The following is a 22,057-nucleotide window of genomic DNA, read 5'->3' on the forward strand; positions in this document are numbered from 1 at the left end:
ATCAGAATGTGAGGACCAGCCAAGATGTCCTCACTTCCTTATACAACTGTTTTGGTGCTCAAAAAGATACCCATACAAGAACACACACACACACACACACTGTACAGCACATTAATGAAAGAAATCCCATAATCTCATGACATTCAGTTGCTTGTTAAAGTTTTGGGAACCATGTGACCCACTTATGTTATTTTGTTCTTCTGGTCCCACTACAAATATTTCCTTTTAAGTCATTCATTGATTCATTCATTCATGCTCATCACATGATTCATGCTTAAGGCTTTTATCCTCACTGCCACGAGGATCCCATTTTTCTTTTGTCTTCACAGACACTGGACGGACTGTCCTACAGTTTGGTTTACAGGGATCTGGTTTGATGAGGCACGGATATCACGTCGTGAACCAGTGAATAAAATCGACGTGACTTTAACGTCTTTATCTCACTGTGAGACAGACTTCACAACAGGAAACTGACGTCTGTGAACCACTCACTCTCCCACACCAAAGATTTTAGATTTTAGATTTTAGGTCCTCTGCTGCCTCGTGTCACTGAAATAAGTCTGAACAGAGATTTTTAAAATGCCAAAGTCACAAACAACTCGTTTGAACTCAGTGATGGAGGCAGCAGTGGATGGACTGATTTTCTCAGTGGACTTTGGTGTGTGTGTGTGTGTGTGTGTGTGTGTGGGACAGTGAGTGGTTTTCAAACTCCATTTCTGCTCCTCCTTTTGACTCTTTGACCAATCACAGAGCAGTTCAGAGAGGAAGAGTGCCTCCTCCTATTGGTTGTTAGGATTACTAAATCTGAAGATCTAGGAGGGATCATTTGAGGTACATGTCTGCCACCCAGTGGTCACTGGATGTAAAGCAGAAAATAACAATAATACTAATAATAATTATAATAAATAAATAAAGTCTCTAGCAGAAGGTTTAGTGTTTTTTTCATATCTCACCTGTTTCATGTATTTAATATTAAATTATTAAACATGTTTTCATTTCAATTATAAAAGTGGAACAAAGTGCAGAAACAATATCAGACTGGAGTTTAATCAGATGAGACTGACTAAATAAAATAAAATAGATCCTAAAGAGAAATGTTGTCAGAGTTCCCACAGTCATGAAATTCCTGGAAGAGTTTTGAAATTAGAAAAAACAGTTTTCCAGGCCTGGAAAAGGTTTTGAATCATCCCCCAATACAAACGTTCTCTTAGTTCCAAAGCATTTCCTGGTGGAATAATGGCTTGAACGTAGGAAGGATCCACGGATTCATCCAAACACAAGTCCGAGAGTGCAGAGATGTTCAAGGGTCCACTTGCTGTGGCCAAATGGCCAGTGGTGGCGCTAGACTAGGGGTGGCCAAGGCTATGTCAGGGGGTGTGGTTAGGGTGATTAGCGACCACCGTAAAACTTCAAGATTTCACTGTTCATTCTTCTTCTTCTTCTCATAATAAGGTAGATTATCATGGAAGGAGGCAATGATTTCAGTCATAAGAGGGGACAGATCAATTAGAATGTGGGAATCATCGTCCTGTAAGTCTTCTGAATAATGATTATAAATCATTCACATCCATATTGTCTAAAAGAATAGAACTGATATTACCAATATTAATACATAAGGACCAGACACGTGATGAGACAACAAAGACTGGAGACACTGATGGTGAGTTTGGACGCAGAGAAAGCATTCGATTCAGTGAGGTGGTCATTTTTATATAAAGTACTTTAAATGTGGCTTCCATACAACTAGAGTTGACACATTTGCAGCACTATACAACAAACCAACAGCTAGAATTAAAATCAATGGAGATCGAACCGGTTCATTCATTCTGGAAAGAGGAACGAATAGAACATTTTATAGAATAAAGGGGTAACAGTGACTTCAGGGGAGCAAAAACTGGCCCTGTTTGCTGACCATTTATTAATTTATTATTGAAGTATAACACAACCGACACAGACACTCCTGGAGCTGATGTCAACAACATTTAACTATGACCCTCCATCTTCAATTGGAAACGGGACGCTGAGTCCATCAAATGTTTGGGGGTCTCACTGTCTAGAGACTTCTCCAGATTGTATGATATCAATCACGGCCCATTAAGTTAGAAAATAAAGTCTGACATACGTAGATGGAATGTTATTCCCTTTTTCAGTTTAAGCTCCCGGATAGAATCAATCAGGATGAATATTCTTCCACACATGCTGTGTTTGCCAGTTAAAATACCATCTAAGCAGTTCTTATGATGGGATAGAATCATAACGAGGTATTTATGGCACGGGAAAAAGGCCAGAATTAAATTTAAGACGCTGCAATTAAGAAAAGAAAGAGGTGGAATGGGTCTTCCCTGCTTACAGCCCAACTGAGGCCTTTAGTCTTTAGCCTGTGTTCACCAACATACTCTGCAGCCTGGAAGGAAACAGAAGGCACGGTGATAAATAATCACAGCCCTACTACGTATGTGATAACAGATTACAGTAGGACAGGAAATCCCAGACGACTCTGTAACAGTCCTGGCAGGAGATTAGGAGAAGCGTCTAAAATGATGAGGTGGTGTGTCTATGATTCAGACTTTGCACCAAATAGAATTGATGCCAGATGTAAGGTATGGATCTCAAAAGGTTTAACTACCTATTATTCATTTGTCCACAAAGGGACATTTCAGGGTTTTTGAAGACCTACAGAATGATCATGGACTGGGGAGGGACGGTTTCTTTAGATACCGACAAGTGAGACACTATTTTAACAAAAATCATAAAGAGGTGTTAGGAAGAGGTGAGTCAGGGCTCATGGAGGTATTTTTATCATTAACTAAACCCAGATCAGGCAACACAATGATCTCCAAGTTATACAACAAGTTATATAACGCCATACAATTATCTCAACAAGAGAATGCAGAATACATAAAGAGGAAATGGGAAAAACAAAGTAAATGTAATGATGACACAGGAGAGCTGGGAGAAAAGATGCCTCGACCGGGTCAAACACGTGGAAAAACAGCTACAGGGACGCTTGTTGGAGACTTTGTGGGTCGAACCACCCACCATTGATGAATGGACTGGAATTGTCTGGGATTTCTGTTATAGAGAAGATCTTCTTTTCCCTCAAAGTTGAAAAAGAACATTTTTATAAGCTGTGGTCCAAAGTATGTGAAACCAATCAGACCTGATTTCATTTGACTGTACTTGTGCTTTGTGTGAAACTGCCCTCTTTTTTTATGGGATGTTTTGTTTGTTTGAGAAGGTGCACTCCACAGTTTTGTTTTGTTATTCTTCTCAACTACGGACCACTAGATAAGCAGTGGTCCGTAAAAGTAGATTCCAGAAGGGCCAAAAATCATCAGGACTTTCTGCATCCATCCTTTCCTATGACCTTGAATGACTACGGTTGTATTTATTCTATGTGATTCTAAATAAAAAGATAATTAAAAAAAAAAAATAAATAAGGTAGATTACAACTCTTTGTGGTGCATAGCGCTGACTTCCAAGTTTGTGTCCGTAGACGTGTTCCCGGTCAGTCTCTCACGTCACGTATGAAGTTTCGTGACGATCGTTCAATCCATGACATAGTCGTAGGGAACTTCCCGTTTCATGGCAAATGGTCGAAATTTGCCAAACTTCCATGGCCACGCCCCTTTTCAAGCCACAAAACCTTTCGATAACTTTTTGCCTTTGATGTGTCTGTACAAACGGACACTTTTTTATGTCAGTACGATAAACGCGCTCAGACGAGTTTGTTCATTTAGGAAGCGAGTAACAGTTCACTTCCTGTTTCAGATGACCTACTTCCTGTGTGCAGGTCATGGTTTGGAGACATTTGCAGGGCAGGCCGATGGCCGACTTCCTGTTGGGTCAAGGTTGTGTCCGTAGCCGTGCTCAGGGTCGGTCTCTCGTGTCACGCATGAAGTTTCGAGGCTATCGTGTAATGTACGGCGAAGTTATAGGGAACTTCCTGTTTTGTGGCGAAGGGTCGAAATTCGCCCAAATTTCTGATGGTTGCCATGGTACCTAGAGATAACGTTTTGCCTTTGATGTGTCTGGTACAAACTGACACGTTTTTTTAATGTGGGTCCGATAAACACACTCAGACGAGTGCGTTCATTTACGAAGCGTACTAATCGCCAAAATGGAAGGCAAAAAGAAATATAGAGATTCCGATTCCCGAGGCCTTCGCTCACCAACAGTGACGCAAATCAATGGTACAAAACTGCAATTTCACTAATCATTCGCAGGGGAATTTTGACAAAAACCCTCACTGCTCGCGTTAAGCATAACGTGACTGTGCGAATAAATTGTTAATCACGCAAATTTGCTCTTTTTCGCATGTTTTATACTGTCCTGTCGTCAACAACGCACGTTCTGCACCGGGGGCGCACATGGCTCCCAATAAGTGTGTGAGCACCTGATACGACTACGTCTCAAAAACCCTTAAAACTTCACCTTTAGGGACCAGATTGTTACTGAAGTCACGGCTCAGTATGAAACGTGACCACGTTAGAAATAAACCTCACGCTCACACACGCCGCCATCTTGTGGTCCGGCAGCTTCCTGCGCCTGAAAGAAAGAGGACGGTCATCGTGACGACAAACAGAAAATATACAAAGACATTGTTCCACAGATCGGACGTTCTTTTATCAAACAGAACAAAGGAACAAACACAACACAAGCAGTTTCTTCCCATTTTACCTCCAAAATTTAAAATCTCTTACATTTAATAGGCTGGATGATCTCCCTGTGATCTCACCGTGATCTCCCTGTGATCTCAACGTGATCTCCCTGTGATCTCACCATGATCTCCCTGTGATCTTTTCCAGGAATTGGACCAGGGAAACGAGCAGGGAAAGTTCTGGAGAATGTCTGGAGCAGTGGTGGCAGACCTGCTGCTGTGTTCTGAAAGGTTTTCCGACACTTTGCCTAAAGGACTTAAAACCAGGGGGGGTCTCAGAAAAGGTCCCCAGGCGTGTGTGGACAGAGAAAATGTGTGGACTTCAGTGCAGGTCTGAAAACAGTGGTTTTCAGGAGTTTCCCCTGATGAGGCAGAGATTCATGTCAGTGTGTATTGAGCACAGAAAATGTTAAATCATTTGATAAAGTCACTTTTGTTTCTCTTGGTGGCATCAAATCAAAACATCACATGCAGGACACTGAACATTTAAATGGAGCAGAGACCTTTGCACATCAATAGTGACACAAAAAAATCTACATTTTCTTTTTTTTAAAGCGTGGTTGTTTGAGGTACTGCGACATAATCAGTGCTGACTGAGCTGTAACGTCAGTGGACGACATGTTCATGTCTTTATCTCACTGTGAGACAGACACACACACACACACACACACACACACACACACACACACACACACCAGATCATGATCAGTGATTTTAGCTGTTTACAAACGTCAGTTTCCTGTCTCACAGTGAGATAAAGACATGAACGTGTTCTTAAAGATATCGTAGACTTGACGCGACGTGGCTGATGTCGGTCTTTCCTTGTGTCTCCTCCTCTGGCAGCCATGTTTTCACTCAGAGTGAGCGCCTCGGTCTCAGCTGCAGGGGGCGCTCTCGGTGCAGTTAGTGTCAGTACCTCATTCAATGACACTTGATAATCTACAGCAAAATATCACTTTATAATCACGGGAATAAAATTGAGATTACAGGCGAGTCAGTGAAAGTTCTCGGGACGTAAGTGTTTGAAATATTCAAGCGGCCTCTTCTCGTGACTCTCGCTCAGAGACGCACTCGCTAACATCCGGCCGCATTTCACCGGCGACCACAGAGGACGTCAACAGGAAGGACGAAAGAAAACAGGTTTGGAGACGGACGAATATCCTCCGGGTCTGAGTGTGTGTGTGTGTGTGTGTGTGTCCACGTCTGATCCGTGTCACAGGACCTGGAGATCCTTCAGGGTTAGAGATGGGGGGGGGGGGGGCAGTCATCTGTTTCCAAACTTCTTCTTTCAGCCTTTCTGTCTCTGTGTCCGTGTCTTGGTCTGTGTTGCACCGTGGAGGCCAGCGGGGGGCGCTGTTAAGAAGCCTTACCCAGCTCTATTTTCTTCTGAATGGCTCGAGCTGAGTGGTAGATGAGCGAGTCGATGAGACCGGCCACTGCAGGACACACACACACACACACACACACACACACACAGTCACACACACAGACAGTCACACACACAGACAGACACACACACACACACACACAGTCACACACACAGACAGACACACACACACACACACACACACACACACACACACACACACACACACACACACACACACACACACACAGACAGACACACACACACACACACACACACACACACACAGACACACAGACACACACAAACAAAAATCATCACAAATTATAAAATATTCCAATTTGAAAAATACAAGCAACAATTGTGAAGCTGAATGAAGTTTGTGTTGTGAAGTGTGCGGCACTAAGTTTGTGTAGTGAAGTGTGCGGCACTAAGTTTGTGGTGTGAAGTGTGCGGCACTAAGTTTGTGTAGTGAAGTGAGCAGCACTAAGTTTGTGTTGTGAAGTGTGCGACACTAAGTTTGTGTTGTGAAGTGTGCGACACTAAGTTTGTGTTGTGAAGTGTGCGGCACTAAGTTTGTGTAGTGAAGTGAGCAGCACTAAGTTTGTGTAGTGAAGTGTGCGACACTAAGTTTGTGTAGTGAAGTGAGCAGCACTAAGTTTGTGTAGTGAAGTGTGCGACACTAAGTTTGTGTTGTGAAGTGTGCGACACTAAGTTTGTGTTGTGAAGTGTGCGACACTAAGTTTGTGTTGTGAAGTGTGCGACACTAAGTTTGTGTTGTGAAGTGTGCGACACTAAGTTTGTGTTGTGAAGTGTGCGACACTAAGTTTGTGTAGTGAAGTGTGCGACACTAAGTTTGTGTTGTGAAGTGTGCGACACTAAGTTTGTGTTGTGAAGTGTGCGACACTAAGTTTGTGTTGTGAAGTGTGCAGCACTAAGTTTGTGTAGTGAAGTGTGCAGCACTAAGTTTGTGTTGTGAAGTGTGCGACACTAAGTTTGTGTTGTGAAGTGTGCGACACTAAGTTTGTGTTGTGAAGTGTGCGACACTAAGTTTGTGTTGTGAAGTGTGCGACACTAAGTTTGTGTTGTGAAGTGTGCGACACTAAGTTTGTGTTGTGAAGTGTGCGACACTAAAGTTTGTGTTGTGAAGTGTGCGACACTAAGTTTGTGTTGTGAAGTGTGCGACACTGTGAGCGTATTTAATGTTCTAACCGTCATTAAATGGGACTCACCTGTGAAAACACCTCCGATAATGGCACAAACTCCTGTCAGGAAGTGTGTGAATGATCTGGAAAAACGAGACAGAGACAACGTTTTAGACTTTTTTCATTTTAGAATAAAACACCAAAAACTTGACTGAAGCAACAGTTTTCATGTGTTAATAAAAGACCCGGTCCTCCAAATGAGAAACTTAAATCACATGATTTCGTCAGATTTTAGCCACTGAACAAAAGACTCCCTTCATGAAATCTATGTGAGTTTAAGTCTACGACATCTTAAGAACGCCTTCACGTCTTTATCTCTGTGAGACAGACTTTAACGACAGGAAACTGACGTCTGTAAACCACTCACTCTCCCACACCAAAGTCCATAGACAAAAACAGTGATTTTAGATGCGAGGACACAGGAGCTGCTGGTCCTCTGCAGCCTCGTGTGGCCACTTTGTGTCACTGAGGTAAATCTGAACAAAGGATTTTAAAAGCTGAAGTGACAAAATAAGACATTTGAACTTAGTGATGGAGGCAGCAGTGGATCAACAACTGTGTGTGTGTGTGGTGTTAAAATCACTGATTTTCTCTATGGACTTTGGTGTGGGAGAGTGAGCTGAAAAAGCTTCCTCCTCCAGTGTGTGTGTGTGTGTGTGTGTGTGTGTGTGTGTGTGTCGTACCTGTGTTTCTCAGTGAACTTCACCATCATCGGGGACAGCTCGTATAAAACAAAGACGCCCGGCAGCCCCTGGTCCCCGATCAGCCCGTTGGCCACTTTCTCGTGTCTGGTGACAGAAAACTGGTTTGTCTTCAGCACCTGAACAAAAGAACACGACATAAGAAGACTGAAAAAATATCAATTATGCTCAAAATATCAAATATGTCATTTTATTTTCACGTTTTCCCAACGACAGCCGTAATAATGTGGGGCTAGCGCTGCAAAATTCTGAGAATTTTTAGAAATTGGAAACTCTCCATGGGAATCAATGGGAACAAAGTGGACATTTTTAATTCAATTGAAGGTTGTGAAGTGAAATATAGTTGTCAAAATAATAGATTTTAGGATAATAACATTTGATGTAAAAACAGTTGAATATCAACGATAATCCACAGCACACACGACTTACTGCAGAGCTACTGAGGCCACGCCCCCTACATGTACTGTCACATGACACCACAGGTGATTTTCTACAAACCTGAACTATTGAAGCCACACGTTTGAGCCCAATGACTAAATTAAGTCAAGTACAAGGTCGATATTTATCATATCTGTGCTATTCAACTGTTTAACTAGTTTAACTAGTGCATCAGCATAGATTAAAGGAGTTAGATAGCAAACCAGTAGCTAGCTGGCAAAACAGTAGCTGGTCAAGCTAGCAAACAGTAGCGATTCTGAATAGTGTGTTGTTTAATCCTGTACAGCCAAATGTAATCCTTGATATGATATTTTACTCTTCCCTGCTTCTTCCCGTGCGCCTCTCCCACTTTCCTTTGGATTTTGAAAAACCATCTTCCTTTCCTCTCCCCTCTAATTGTTTGTTTTGTTTTTACCATCTCTCCTTTAGTTTTTCAGTGAAATGTAAGCTTGCTACCTGGAATATGATGTTGTTTCTTCTGCCCCCTGCTGGACAGTTTTTTGTGACCATACACATATTCCTAAAACTATATCTTGAGATTATATAAATTATATATAATCTGTCTGTATATACAAATTAATCTGTGTCACATTCTTTTTATCGTATAATTTTCACGTTCGTATCTGACACCATTTTCTTTCAATGGTCCAACGTTTCCTGTTAATTCTCATCAATTCCCATGGAAAGTTTCTGGAAATTTACCGCAAACCCTACGTGGGACTCACCTCTCCGTCAGTTTTCACGTAAATTGTGGGAACAATTTTGACAAAATACTGGTACATCATCGACGCTGTGGGAGAGAAAAAAAAAACACACAAAATATGAGGATGTTCAGAGCGTGAGACGGATCAGCTGTGGAGGAAAGAAACCTGAAAACCCTCTGAGTTCCACACCCAAACCTTAGATCACCACTGTGATCCACACACGAGACCAGGATCAACCACGTTATCTTTATCTCATCATTGTGACTCTAAAATTCAAGTGAGGGAGCGAACAAGTGTATTTTCAAACAAATACAATATTTTTGAATGATTAAATCAATATTTTATTTGCTTCTTTAAAAGTGATGTTTGAAAAACTAATAAAAAAGGAAAAATGTTGACACAAATCTAATTCCATACCATATAAGAGAGGGAAAACATTAATATTTTAACTACACTCTCCCTTCACCGCTGAAAACCTCATTAGCGGAGGTAGTTTGTGAGCCACCAGATGGCGGTGTTCACTCCCCCCTCCTGATTAATTCCCTCTCTTGATTTGCTCTTCGTCGAACGGCTTCCGCTTCCTGTATCCGGTGATGGAGGCTCTGTTGAACGAGTACGTCTGAACACAGCTGCGCTAAAAACGATTAACACCCAGTTGAGGACAAATAATAAACAGCGCTTAAAACACGCGAAATCAAGGTGAGACACGGTTTTGTCCGGGGCGGTGGTTGGGGAGAATGTCGCAAAAAGGGTTAACGGACAGAAAAGTGTCGTGTTTACCTGTCAAGGCCACTGGTGCTAGTTAGCATGCTAAGCTAACACAACCGGTCGGCGGCGCATTATTATTATTTTTTTAAAGGAGTGAGTTTGACGCACTGGAACAGGACGACAACAATAGAATGAACGCAAAAGTATTTATTTACCATCATTAGCTAAGTATGTATAGGGAAAAAACGTGTGTTCAGTGACGTTAGCCCAGTTTATAAAGTAGCATCGATACACGTCAAACCAGCTTAACAAGGTCATGTTTTTATTATTATTATTATTAATATTATGACGAGGCTCAGGAGTTAATAGTTTATACGGAGTGGACATTTAGGAAAGAGTTCTATTCTGTCAGCAATTGTGTCCACGTTGTGACCCGGTCACTCTCCCACACCAAAGTCCATAGAGATAATGAGTGATTTTAACATCACAGCACACAGGCGTTGTTGATCCACTGCTGCCTCCATCACTAAGTTCAAATGTCTTATTTTGTCAATTCGGCGTTTGAAAATCTTCATTCAGATTGACCTCAGTGACACATAGTGACCACACGAGGCAGCAGAGGACTGGCAGCTCCTGTGTCCCCTCGAGCTAAAATCACTGATTTTCTTTATGGACTTTGGTGTGGGAGAGTGAGATAAATATGTGAACATGGCATTATGTTCTTAGGCAGGTGGACATTTTTGATAAGTTGTGGTCTTGTTAAGTGGCTGAAATCTGTTTTCCACTTGCGTCCACTCTGGCAGCCATGCTTCCACCAACGACTGGCGTCTGAGGCACTAAATGTGTATTAATCTCCTACAGCCAAGATAGATTAGAATGAGTGTGTTTAACAAAGGAAGGGTTAGGGTTCGTTTTTACATACGATTTTTGAAATGGGACATTTGAGAGTCATAATTTCCAGGTTTTGAAAACACAGTCATTGTGGACCAAACTAAATAATAAACAGATAGATCGATAATTATACATACTCTGTGTGTATATATCTATAAGCTTGATTCCAGTAAATGTGTCTCTTGTCCAGATGCCGGTGGCTGTCGGTCCGTACGGCCAGACTCAGCCCAACTGTTTTGACCGGGTCAAGATGGGCTTCATGATGGGCTTTGCTGTAGGAATGGCTGCTGGAGCCATGTTCGGCACTTTCTCCTGTCTCAGGTAACTCGTGAGTTCATCTGTGCACCCACTGAACTACTCTGACTTTATTTTAATGCGATTCCCCTGTTAAATATGGAGCTCCGTCAAAACAGCCAAACAATACCGAACAAGTGAAGCAATTAATGAGCTACAAAAATGAGTGAAGAATTGTCCTTATTTATTCATTCACAGAAAAATGAATCCCGTCACTCTGTGTCAACATTAACATAAGTAATGTGGATTTAATCCTGCTCATTGTAAAAGTGCAACCATGTATTTTATTCATGTGGAATTAATCTGAATAACCGTTACTGTTTCTCGGCTTGCTTATTCCGCATCATTGATTTGCCAGAGTTTATTTTTCACTTATTCATTACCTTTATCCGACTGTCTCTGCCACTGTGGGGCTAATAATGGATTCTTGTATATTTTTAGAACTGAAAAACATTACATCGATTGCCTTCCTAATTTATCAATTACCACAAGGTGGCAGTGGTTAGTTGAGTATCTCAACATGATGTGAGTCTTCAGAGGTCTCGTGCGCCTGGGTTTAGAATATTTCAAACATCTGAAGGACAATCTGGTGGAATATTTCAGTAAACATCATAGTCGATGTGTTTAACACATGTAAATATCCTTCATATCTAAAGATCATGTAATACAGATCGTAAACAGTAGATTATTTAATTTTCTCGTCACTTTTTTGTGACAATTCTACAGCCATAAAATCCAAATAAATCCAGGCCACCTGAATATCATGATGCTCGTAAGCGGGTTAAAACCGCATGTTTTTACAAGAGACAAACGCGGCGCACACACATTTGTATTTTCTGTAAATTACAGACGCGTTTTAGTTTCTAATTTTTTAAGAAAATGCTCACTAATGTCATTAAAGTTGGGTTAAACGTCTCTCCTCTCTCTCTCTCTAGGATCGGCATGCGTGGCAGAGAGCTGATGGGAGGAGTGGGAAAAACCATGATGCAGAGCGGGGGGACGTTCGGCACTTTCATGGCCATCGGTATGGGCATCCGCTGCTGAGGAGGACGGGGAATGACCGCATCAACATCTATGGGACTTTTCAAACCACACACTGCTCTCTGTGAGCTGAAAGCTGTCACACTCTCAACCTGCAGTCTCACTTTGTCAATAAAGGTTCACATTTGTCAAATGGGGTTATTACAGCGTGTTTGTGTTTTACACTTCCAGAGTGACGAGTCCCAAGTGGGTGATGTTGATTTGAGGGGAAATTTCCACGACTTTGTCTCCTCCTCCTGTTTATGTGAGGTCACAGTAGCTGGAATGACTCAGCATTCCATTTCAGTTCAAATGTTTGAGAAGAAGAGGCGAGAATTCTCAATTGATTTCACAACTAAACTCTACGGTATTTTAATCGTAACGTTTCCTCAATACCGTCAGAAAAGATGATGTGGAAGCCCGAAACCTTACACTCGGTAGTTCAGTGCAGATCAAACAGAACAAAAACAAAGTTACACAACAGCCACGTCTTAGTGCTTGTGTTGCTTTGTTTTTGTTTTCCGTGCAGAATCATTCCCGATTGTTAAAGTACGGCAGAGGAAGTTATTCCAACAAATCAAATCAGCCGCGTGGGAGTTTTTCAGCTTCAAAACGCACAGTAACTGCGTTCAGTCACGTTCACGTTCAGCTAACGTCACATTGAATTGGTAGAGAATGAAACGTTAGTGTGTCGTTTGCAGTGAATTGTGTTCGGCTCTGAGTTAAACATCATTCACTGAACGTTACGTCAGACGTCATGTGACGTCTCATTTGTGTCATTGTAATTTAAACATGAAATAAACAAACCACAGTAACAGATACGTTTTATATCTGATCACATGCTAATAGATACATTATTAAAAGGATTAAAATAATAAACTTAAACTCTTGGTGTAGATGACAAGTGATGACTTAAATCATTTAAACATTTATAAACATTAATAACTGATCCTCTTTAATAGTTTAGTGTATTTGCTACATTATTTTCTTATGCTGGCATCAAAAGATATAAATAAATGAAACTTAAAGACCTAGAAGCAGCGTTCATGTGATTTTACACATTCATAGAGCTGTGAAATCCATTAACGCATAATAATCGCGATAATCGGGATTAATTCTCTGACAATCGTGATGTCCCTAACGTTAAATATTCATATCAGATGTGATCAGTGGGAATCATCCTCAGCATGGTCGTAATATTTGGCAGGTTTTGACTTTGTAATCCCAACGACAACATTAGAAACATTGTAATGACGATTTCTGAGTTTTGATTGAGATAAATGAATAAGAGTGAAATTCTGACCTTGTGGCGCCGTGACGTCCGTGCCGTCCAGAGGGTTCACGATGCCGGGGTAATCTTTACCGAAGGACAGGTGTTTTATGTGATGCGTCATATTTATCTGCAGGACGACAGAGGAGTGAGAAACATCACAGCAGTGAAGTCTTCTGGAGATTTAATTCAACAGTCTGTCACTCTACAGTCAATGATTAACTCCGACTGTTACCCATCAACAAAACGACAAATCTACACAAACTCTTGCTCAGGGAAAAGGTCGCAGTCGCCATGTACTTACACATGACACCAAAGTCCAGAGAGAAGACCAGTGATTTTAGCTGCGGGGACACACGAGCTGCTGCTGCTCCTCTGCTGCCTCGTGTGGTCATTTTGTGTCACTGACTTAAGTCTAAATGAAATATTTCAAATGCCGAAGTCACAAAATAAGACATTTGAACTTAGTGATGGAGGCAGCAGTGGATCAACACCTGTGTGTGTGTGTGTGAGTGATGTTAAAATCACTCATGTTCTCTATGGTGTGGGAGAGTGAGTGGTTTGAAAAGTCTGTCCAACAGTGAGATAAAGACGTGAACGTGTTCCTAAGATATCGCAGACTTAAGCTAAAATCCTCTTTTCCTCATTTCCACACTGCTAACATGTTTACAATAAGATGCTTTCATTCCTGGTTTAAATGTTTTGGGGTTTTTTTCCCACCAGTGTGAATGTGTTAAATGACTCCTTAGGATAACTCTCACTATCATTTACTTCATTAATCTGATAATCTGAACCTTTGATTTAAAGAGTGTTGATCACCTTAATGTGGAATCAAAAATACTTCACATCAAACAGCCGTCAGTGGAGCTGATGAGAAAAACGTCGCGTTTTCACTTACGTTGTCTAAGCCGAAACTCTGCAGGTCGTGAACTGTGAAGAAACGACAACAAGAAAAAAAGATGAACATCACAGTGTTTGAACTCTCCAGACACACCACCTTATCTACTACTCCACACCCTCCATTTTATTGGCCTTAAAATAGCTTTTTGATTTCTAAACAATTTCTTATTTCACTCAAAAATGACTGGAATTGGACACAATTCCAGAAAATGAAAACTTTGTCGCTTCTTCTTTGACACACACACACACAAACATATATATGTGTGTGTGTATGCCACCATTCTAGGTGACATGAATTCCCGCACAGTGGTTACAAACCAGCGCTGTAAACATGTAAAGTATGTGAGTGGGTGTTACTGTGGATTTACTTCCGTCTCCACCTGTATCTACAAAGCTCAGTGGCCTTATACATACAGAGAGCACAGACTGTCGGAGAGAGTGAAAATGTGAGGTCCCTGCACCGAGAACCAGCCTGAGGCACGGAGGCTCACTCTCAGTGAAAACATGAAAGAAAAAAAAAGAGATTTTAGCCACTGAACAAAGACTCGTCCAATAAAAGGTCTATGACACGCTCACGTCTTTCTCTCACTGTGAGACAGACGTTTGTAAACCACTCACTCTCCCACACCAAACCCCACAGAGAACATCAGTGATTTTAGCTGCGGGGACACAGGAGCTGCTGGTCCTCTGGTGCCTCGTGTGGTCACTTTGTGTCACTGAGGTCGATTCAAATGCAGGACTTTTAATGCCGATTTGACAAAAAAAGAAATTTAAACTTAGTGATGGAGGCAGCAGTGGATCAACAACTGTGTGTGTGTGTGTGTGTGTGTGTGTGTGTGTGTGTGTGTGTGTGTGTGTGTGTGTGTGATGTTAAAATCACTGATTTTCTCTGTGGGCTTTGGTGTGGGAGAGTGAGTGCTTTACAAACTTCAGTTTCCTGTTGGAAAAGTGCATCTCAGTGAGATAAAGACGTGAAATGTGTTCTTAAGACTTCGTAGACTTAAGGTGATGTAGATTTCAGCCATGTTGTCATTGAGAGTGATGTCGCAGGCTGTGCCTCAAACAACCACACCATCACTTTAACATTGAAATACTTTACAATCACACACATTTTAAACCCCCCCCCCCCCAAAAAAAAGCTCAAATTGTCTCTTTCATCAGAATCTGACGATAGTTTATTTTTATTTCTTATCGCCCCACTTACATAAACAGATCACTGCACCAGACTGAGACTACATGTTAAAAACTCACTAGAGAAATCTGCAAAGAAAGAAGGACTTACTTTCCACAGCGTGCACTGAAGAAAGAAGAGAGAAGAGTCACTATGTATATAGATAGATATAGATATATATATAGATATATGAAGACGCATGTGATGCTCCTGCGCTCCCCCCCCCCCAAACCCAACCACACTCATAACGAGCTCACACTAACCCACTGGTTTGGACTCACACGTCTAATGCCGCGATCACACCGGAGGTGACGCAACAACTTTGCCCGCGTGAGATTCTCCGGATGACGTCACGCACGCTCGGAGCCGGGCGACACTTTTGGCGCATTTCCACCGGCTCTGCTCTACTCGCCTCACCTAGTAGCGTTTCCACTAGCATAGTACCTGGTACCAGGTACTATCTTTAGTACCTGCTCCGGCGAGGTTCCAAGCGTGCCAAGCAGGTACTATGCGATGAGTCCCGTCACAGGAAGAGACGTTCCACACAGTAATAAAGCCGAAACAGTGTGGAACTGCAGATCACTTAAAACTACTTAACCATCCTAACAACGTGGGTTAATCTCCAACAACTACAGAAGTGTGGTGTTAAGTCAAGTGAATGCAGTGATGACTCCGCCCACGTTAAGAAGGTAGTGGAGATTAAACCTAATCGTGCCGTGGCGAGGCGAGTAGAGCAGGTGGAAATGCGCCATTTGTTTCTGGTGTGGAAACGTCCAGCCCTCGTTTGTCTCAACATGAACAACAAGTCAAGCTTTGCATGAGGACAGACGGACGGCTATGTCTCAACGTCCATTAGATATTGACGCCAATGATTTTTCTGTTGCCCCATCAGCTCCATCTAGCTACACCCTCGACTGGACCGTACCATTTTACACTGGTACCCCGAGGGAAGGGGCTGGTTACTGTGGTACCATTCCTACTGGAAACGCAAACAAAAACATGCCATACTGTACCAAACTGAACCGTTGTATTCGGAGGGAAACACGGCTCAGGAAAGGACATTTGGTCTCATCGATTAATAATGGATGAGACATCGCAACCCAAACAAAAAGACAGTTAACACGCTTTGAAAATGTGTTCACGCCTTCATCTCACTGTGAGACAGACAACGGGAAACTGATGTTTGTAAACCACTCACTCTCCCACACCAAACCCCAGGAGCTGCTGGTCCTCTGCTGCCTCGTGTGGTCACTTTGTGTCACTGAGGTCAAACTGAAGTGACAAAATCAGACATTCTAACTTAGTGATGGAGGCAGCAGTGGATCAACAACTCCTGTGTGTGTGTGTGTGTGTGTGTGTGTGTGTGTGTGTGTGTGTGTGTGTGTGTACCAGGTATTACTAATGTTGTGGGGACCAAAACCTGTTTACACAGTCACATTATGGGGACTTGTCCTCCTTGTGGGGACAAAAAGCAAGTCCCCATAACGTAAATTACTACATTTTAAGGTGAAGATATGTTTCATGGTTAGGTTGAGGTTAGGGTTAGGGTTAGGGTTAGGGTTAGGATTAGGATTAGGCCAGTAGTAATTGTGGTTAAGGTTAGAGTAAGTCTCCAAGAAATGAATGTAAGTCAATGCAATGTCCCCTCAAGTCATGAATGTCGAACATGTGTGTGTGTGTGTGTGTGTGTGTGTGTGTGTGTGTGTGTGCGTGTGTGTGTGTGTGTGTGTGGGTGTGTGTGTGTGTGTGGGTGTGTGGTGTACAGACGTCTGTCTCACAGTGAAGATAAAGACGTGATCATGCTGCAGATTTAAGAGGATGAAGAGTGGTGACGAGGTGAGTCCAGTGGCTAAAATCTTTGTGTCTCTACTGTCACACGATGCTTCACAAGCTCATATCAAACACCTGATATGTCCCTTTAAACTCTGTGTGTGTGTGTGTGTGTGTGTGTGTGTGTGTGTGTGTACACACAGAGTAGGAACTCACCGTGGACGTGCGACTGCTGGAAACTCTTTCCTGGAGCAAAGTGGAAATTTCCGGCCACCTAAACGTTTTGAGGACAAAAACATACGACACAGGAAGTCAGCGTAGTTCGTGAAACAGGTTTTGGGCCATTTTCTGTGACTCTGCGATCAAACGAACGAGATAATTAAACAGCTAGAACTGCGGCCTGAGCTCGATGACAGCGAGGATAAAGAGAGGATAAAGAGAGGATAAAGAGAGGATAAAGAGAATACCTTGTTGACCTCCAGGAAGCCGTAAACCTGGCAGCCTTCGTTCTTCTGCTCCTGCATCTTCTGAACGAAGCCCTCCCTCTTACACTGTTCAATGGTTTCTGCACTTTTAAACGCCCAGCCACGCCTCCGGTACGCCTCACGCACATCATCACAGCTGTTGCAGCATCTACACACACACAGTGTGAGTGAGTGTGTGAGAGTGTGTGTGTGTGTCTGTCTGTAGTTGTGTGCGAGTGTGTGTGTACTTGAGGTCTTCAGTCTCGGCTCCGTAGCAGCTCTCACATCTGTCTGGGTCCAGTGAGCTCGGGTCAAACACTTCACCTTCTTCAGCCGGACCGAGTTCTACACCAACACAAAAAAACACACAAGCTCATCATCATCATCTCCTTCATCATCATTATCATCATCTCTTTCATCATCTGCATCATCTGCATCATCTCCATCATCATCATCATCTCCTTCATCATCATCATCTCCATCATCATCATCATCATCTCCTTCATCATCATCTGCATCATCATCATTGTCTCCATCATCATCATCATCTCCTTCATTATCATCATCTGCATCATCATCATCATCATCATCTCCATCATCATCATCTCCATCTCCTTCATCATCATCATCATGCTGCCATCAGAGAGGCTGAGCGACTGCAGTGCAGGAGGAAGATGAAGCAGTGTCAACAACACGAGGTCAAAGTTCACCATGTTTCTCTGCCTCGTGGGTGACAGGATTGAGATCTTTATCCAGACGCTTTTTGAACAAATTGTGCTCGACGTCCAGCTGCTGCTCACCGGCCACGTCCATCGCGTCTATACTGAGATCTGTGGGCGGGGACGGAAACAGAGGTCAGACGTGTTGGGATAAACACGCGTGTCAAACCGTGTGGAAACACTCACAGGCACAGGGCATGTGAGGGAAAAGCACATCGATGTTGATTTTCAGTTTGTCCCCTCGTGACGTGTCGACGTAGAGTTCAGGGTGAACCTGCGGGAGGAAGAAACACAGCCCAGTTCAAACATGGCCGACACTGACGCAGGCAACACTTCTGACTGAAACACAACAGACAACTACAGGCGCGCGTCAAAGACACCACTCACGTTGTGGTTGTACGAGAGACTGAGACGTAATCGACTTCTTTCTGCGCTGAAACTCACTCACTCGCACTAAACGGACGACTGGAAAACTGATTTTAGCTTAAAATACAACAACTACTGTGTGTGTGTGATGTTACAATCACTGGTTTTCTCTGTGGGCTTTGGTGTGGGAGAGTGAGTGGTTTACAAACTTCAGTTTCCTGTTGGAAAAGTCTGTCTGACGGTGAGATAAAGACGTGAACGTGTGACGTAGACTTAGTAGAACAACCAATAGGAGACACACTCTCTCTGAACTGCTCTGTGATTGGTCAAAGTCTCAAAAGGAGGAGCATTAATCTAGTTTGTAAACCACTCACTCTCCCACACCAAAGTCCACAGAGAAAATCAGTGATTTTAACATCTCCCACACACACACACACGAGTTGTTGATCCACTGCTGCCTCCATCACTAAGTTCTAACGTCTTGTTTTTGTGACTTCAGCTTTTGAAATATTTAATTTAGACTTAACTCAGTGACACAAAGTGACTTTGGTGTGGGAGAGTGAGTGGTTTACAAGCTTCAGTTTCCTGTTGGAAAAGTCTGTCTCATAGTGAGATAAAGACGTGAACACGTTCTTAAAGATGTCGTGGATGAAAGCTGATGCAGATTTTGTTATCAGACGAGTCCTTTGTTAAATGTGCCCAGCTTACTCTCCCACACCAAAGTCCACAGAGAAAGTGACACGTTCATTATTGACTTTAAAGCTCGAGCACAGTGAACACATGAACACTGAGTTTGTTCAGACTCATGGAACCAGTCTGACAGGAAACATTCATATGGATTATCATCGATATTCAACTGTATTTACGTCATATCTGATCGTTTTAGCCAAAGTTTATCACACAACATATTATTTAACTGACATTTCCGTTAATTCTCATGGAGCGTTTTGGATTTCGAAATAAGTCCCCAGCCATGTTGCAACCCCTGCACACAACCGGGAAAAAGAAAGCAGTCAAACTTGTTGTAACTGAATGTTTACCTACCTGTATGAAACCAGTGTGCAGAGAGTGAACTCACCTCTTTAGTGAGATAATACTGCAGTTCAGACACAAACAGGATAAACATGATGATGCCGCTGATGACCGTCACTGCAGAGACACAGAAATCAACTCGTTTTAAAAAATCACTTTCATTTTACATGCAAGAGAAAAACCTCCTAAAAAAAAAAAACCTAAACATCCTCTCTATCCTTACTCTACTTAATCGGGAGAATGATGGACGAAATGAAATGATTGGGAAATAGTTTGTAAGTTGCAGCCATGAAGCTCAGGAAAGAATTGTAACCACTGCAGGCAAAACTGCCGCAACAAACATGTGAGTGGTTTGTTTAGCAGAAACAATGTCAGACCTCGAGCTAAAGGCTCTCACGGCTCCACGGCCGCTGCCCTCAGGTCGTAGGAACAGCTGCTCAACAGTCAGTGTTGATCTATTCCATCAACTGTTAATCCAGGACCAAATTAATCGCTAGTTGATCGGTTTGAGTTTCTGTCATTTTTTCAGTGATAACGTGAACGACAACGTAAACGAAAACGTGAACAACAATGTGAACGACAACGTGAACGACAACGTGAACAACAATGTGAACGACAATGTGAACGACAACGTGGATATGAACGAAAAGTGAACAACAACGTGAACGACAACGTGGACGTGAACGACATCGTGGACAACAACGTGAACGACAACGTGAACAACAATGTGAACGACAACATGAATGACAACGTGGACGTGAACGACATCGTGGACAACAACGTGAACGACAACGTGAACAACAATGTGAACGACAACGTGGATATGAACGACAACGTGGACGAAAGAGTAAATGTGAATGAGGACGACAATGTGAAAAACAACACGGACGACAATGTGAAAAACAACGTGGACGACAACGTGGACGACAATGTGAACAACAACGTAAATGACAACATGAACGACAACATGGACAACAACGTGAACATGAACGACAACGTGAACGACAATGTTGAACAACAACGTGGACGATAACGTGAACGACAACATGGACGAAAGAGTAAATGTGAACGACAACGAGGAGGACAATGTGAAAGACAACGTGGACGTGAACGACAACGTTGAACAACAACGTTGACAGCGTGGACGAAAGAGTAAATGTGAATGTGGACGACGACGTGAACGTGGATGACAATGCAAAGTTACGTACTGCAGCTTTAAACTAATCAAATGCGATCCAAACGTTTTGAAGCCAAATCAAAACGTACAAACGTAGACAACAGGGCTGAACAATCCATCAACATTTTTTATCTAAATCGCAGCATCCCGCGATTATCAATATTTGCTAAAACATGTTAAAGACTGATCACACATCTGCACAAAAGTCACACAGTCTTCATGTTTCTTGAATGAAAACGAGAATAGTGATGTAATAATTACCATTGCCTCCGATATCGCAATTCCTGCAATTATTCTACATCGTTTAGCCCCAGGAGACAACCAATAATACTTTAATTTAATAGCTACAGTCATGTTTAGAGTTCAACTGATATAGGGGATTTTCTATCTTATTAACTGATCAAAATGATGGAGGACTACAGTGGCCACTTTATTATGTACACACTATACCTACAAACCGTGTTTTACTCACTGATAACAGAGATAGTGACACAAAACATGTTGATTTTTGTACATTTTCATCAGCAGCTTTGTGTGGACGCTGCCCTGTTGTCGGATTATTAACAAAATCCAGTTTCTGTACAGGTTTAATCTGAGTAACACATGTTCGTTTAAACCCGAGACTTCACGTATTTAATGCGTTTAATAAGCCGCAAAGGTAATGAATCAAATAGCCTTGTTGTTAGCCGCTGTGGCTAACAGCGTGTGTGTGTGTGTGTGTGTGTGTCTCACCGGTGGCTCCTCCCCACGTCTTCACCCGGAAATCCTCCAGAGTTTTAGGGTACGCGTCAAACTGTTTCAGTGTATTTAACGTGTCCATTTTAATGAAGTTGAGATTAAAAAAAACTCAGAATCCGCGACAGACTCACGCTCTCCTGCTGCAAACACACACACACGCACACACACACACACACTCATCAGCCTTCCCTCCTACTCCACTTCTGTTTTCACTTCCGGGACAAGCTCCGGGGGCACGGCTCGACCAATCAGAGGCGGCCGCGTCATTCACTCAGCTCTTCTCACACAGCAAAGCGAAGAGGTCTCACTCTGACCAAAATAAGATATAGATAGATATATATATGTACATATATCTATATATATGTATATTCCTTGCTCATTCATTCTCTTACTTACACATTTATTAAGTCTCTCACTTATTGACTCACTCACTCACTTACTCATTCACCCACAGACTCATTCA

General features: G+C 42.4%; 2 protein-coding genes across 3 annotated transcripts; one reads left to right on the forward strand and one right to left on the reverse strand.

The window, feature by feature from the left end:
• Nucleotides 1-5,074: 5,074 nt before the first annotated feature.
• Nucleotides 5,075-21,806, reverse strand: ergic3 (ERGIC and golgi 3). Of its 2 annotated transcripts, XM_058631010.1 has the most exons (14): nucleotides 21,589-21,806; nucleotides 19,726-19,796; nucleotides 18,468-18,555; nucleotides 18,273-18,392; nucleotides 17,811-17,907; nucleotides 17,566-17,731; nucleotides 17,315-17,372; nucleotides 15,440-15,454; nucleotides 14,156-14,187; nucleotides 13,291-13,387; nucleotides 9,096-9,160; nucleotides 7,915-8,051; nucleotides 7,259-7,314; nucleotides 5,075-6,096 (listed from the first exon to the last, which is right to left on the reverse strand). In XM_058631010.1, exons 1-14 carry the CDS (start codon nucleotides 21,674-21,676, stop codon nucleotides 6,017-6,019), a joined length of 1,170 nt encoding a protein of 389 aa, XP_058486993.1. In that variant the 5' UTR covers nucleotides 21,677-21,806; the 3' UTR covers nucleotides 5,075-6,016. The 2 variants fall into 2 exon arrangements, with proteins under 2 accessions (XP_058486993.1, XP_058486994.1); XM_058631011.1 differs by lacking the exon at nucleotides 15,440-15,454.
• Nucleotides 9,642-12,141, forward strand: romo1 (reactive oxygen species modulator 1). Its single transcript, XM_058631017.1, has 3 exons — nucleotides 9,642-9,773; nucleotides 10,864-10,994; nucleotides 11,903-12,141. Exons 2-3 carry the CDS (start codon nucleotides 10,864-10,866, stop codon nucleotides 12,009-12,011), a joined length of 240 nt encoding a protein of 79 aa, XP_058487000.1. The 5' UTR covers nucleotides 9,642-9,773; the 3' UTR covers nucleotides 12,012-12,141.
• Nucleotides 21,807-22,057: the final 251 nt, after the last annotated feature.

The sequence above is a fragment of the Solea solea genome, chromosome 6 (assembly GCF_958295425.1).
Source record: "Solea solea chromosome 6, fSolSol10.1, whole genome shotgun sequence".
NCBI lineage: Eukaryota > Metazoa > Chordata > Actinopteri > Pleuronectiformes > Soleidae > Solea > Solea solea.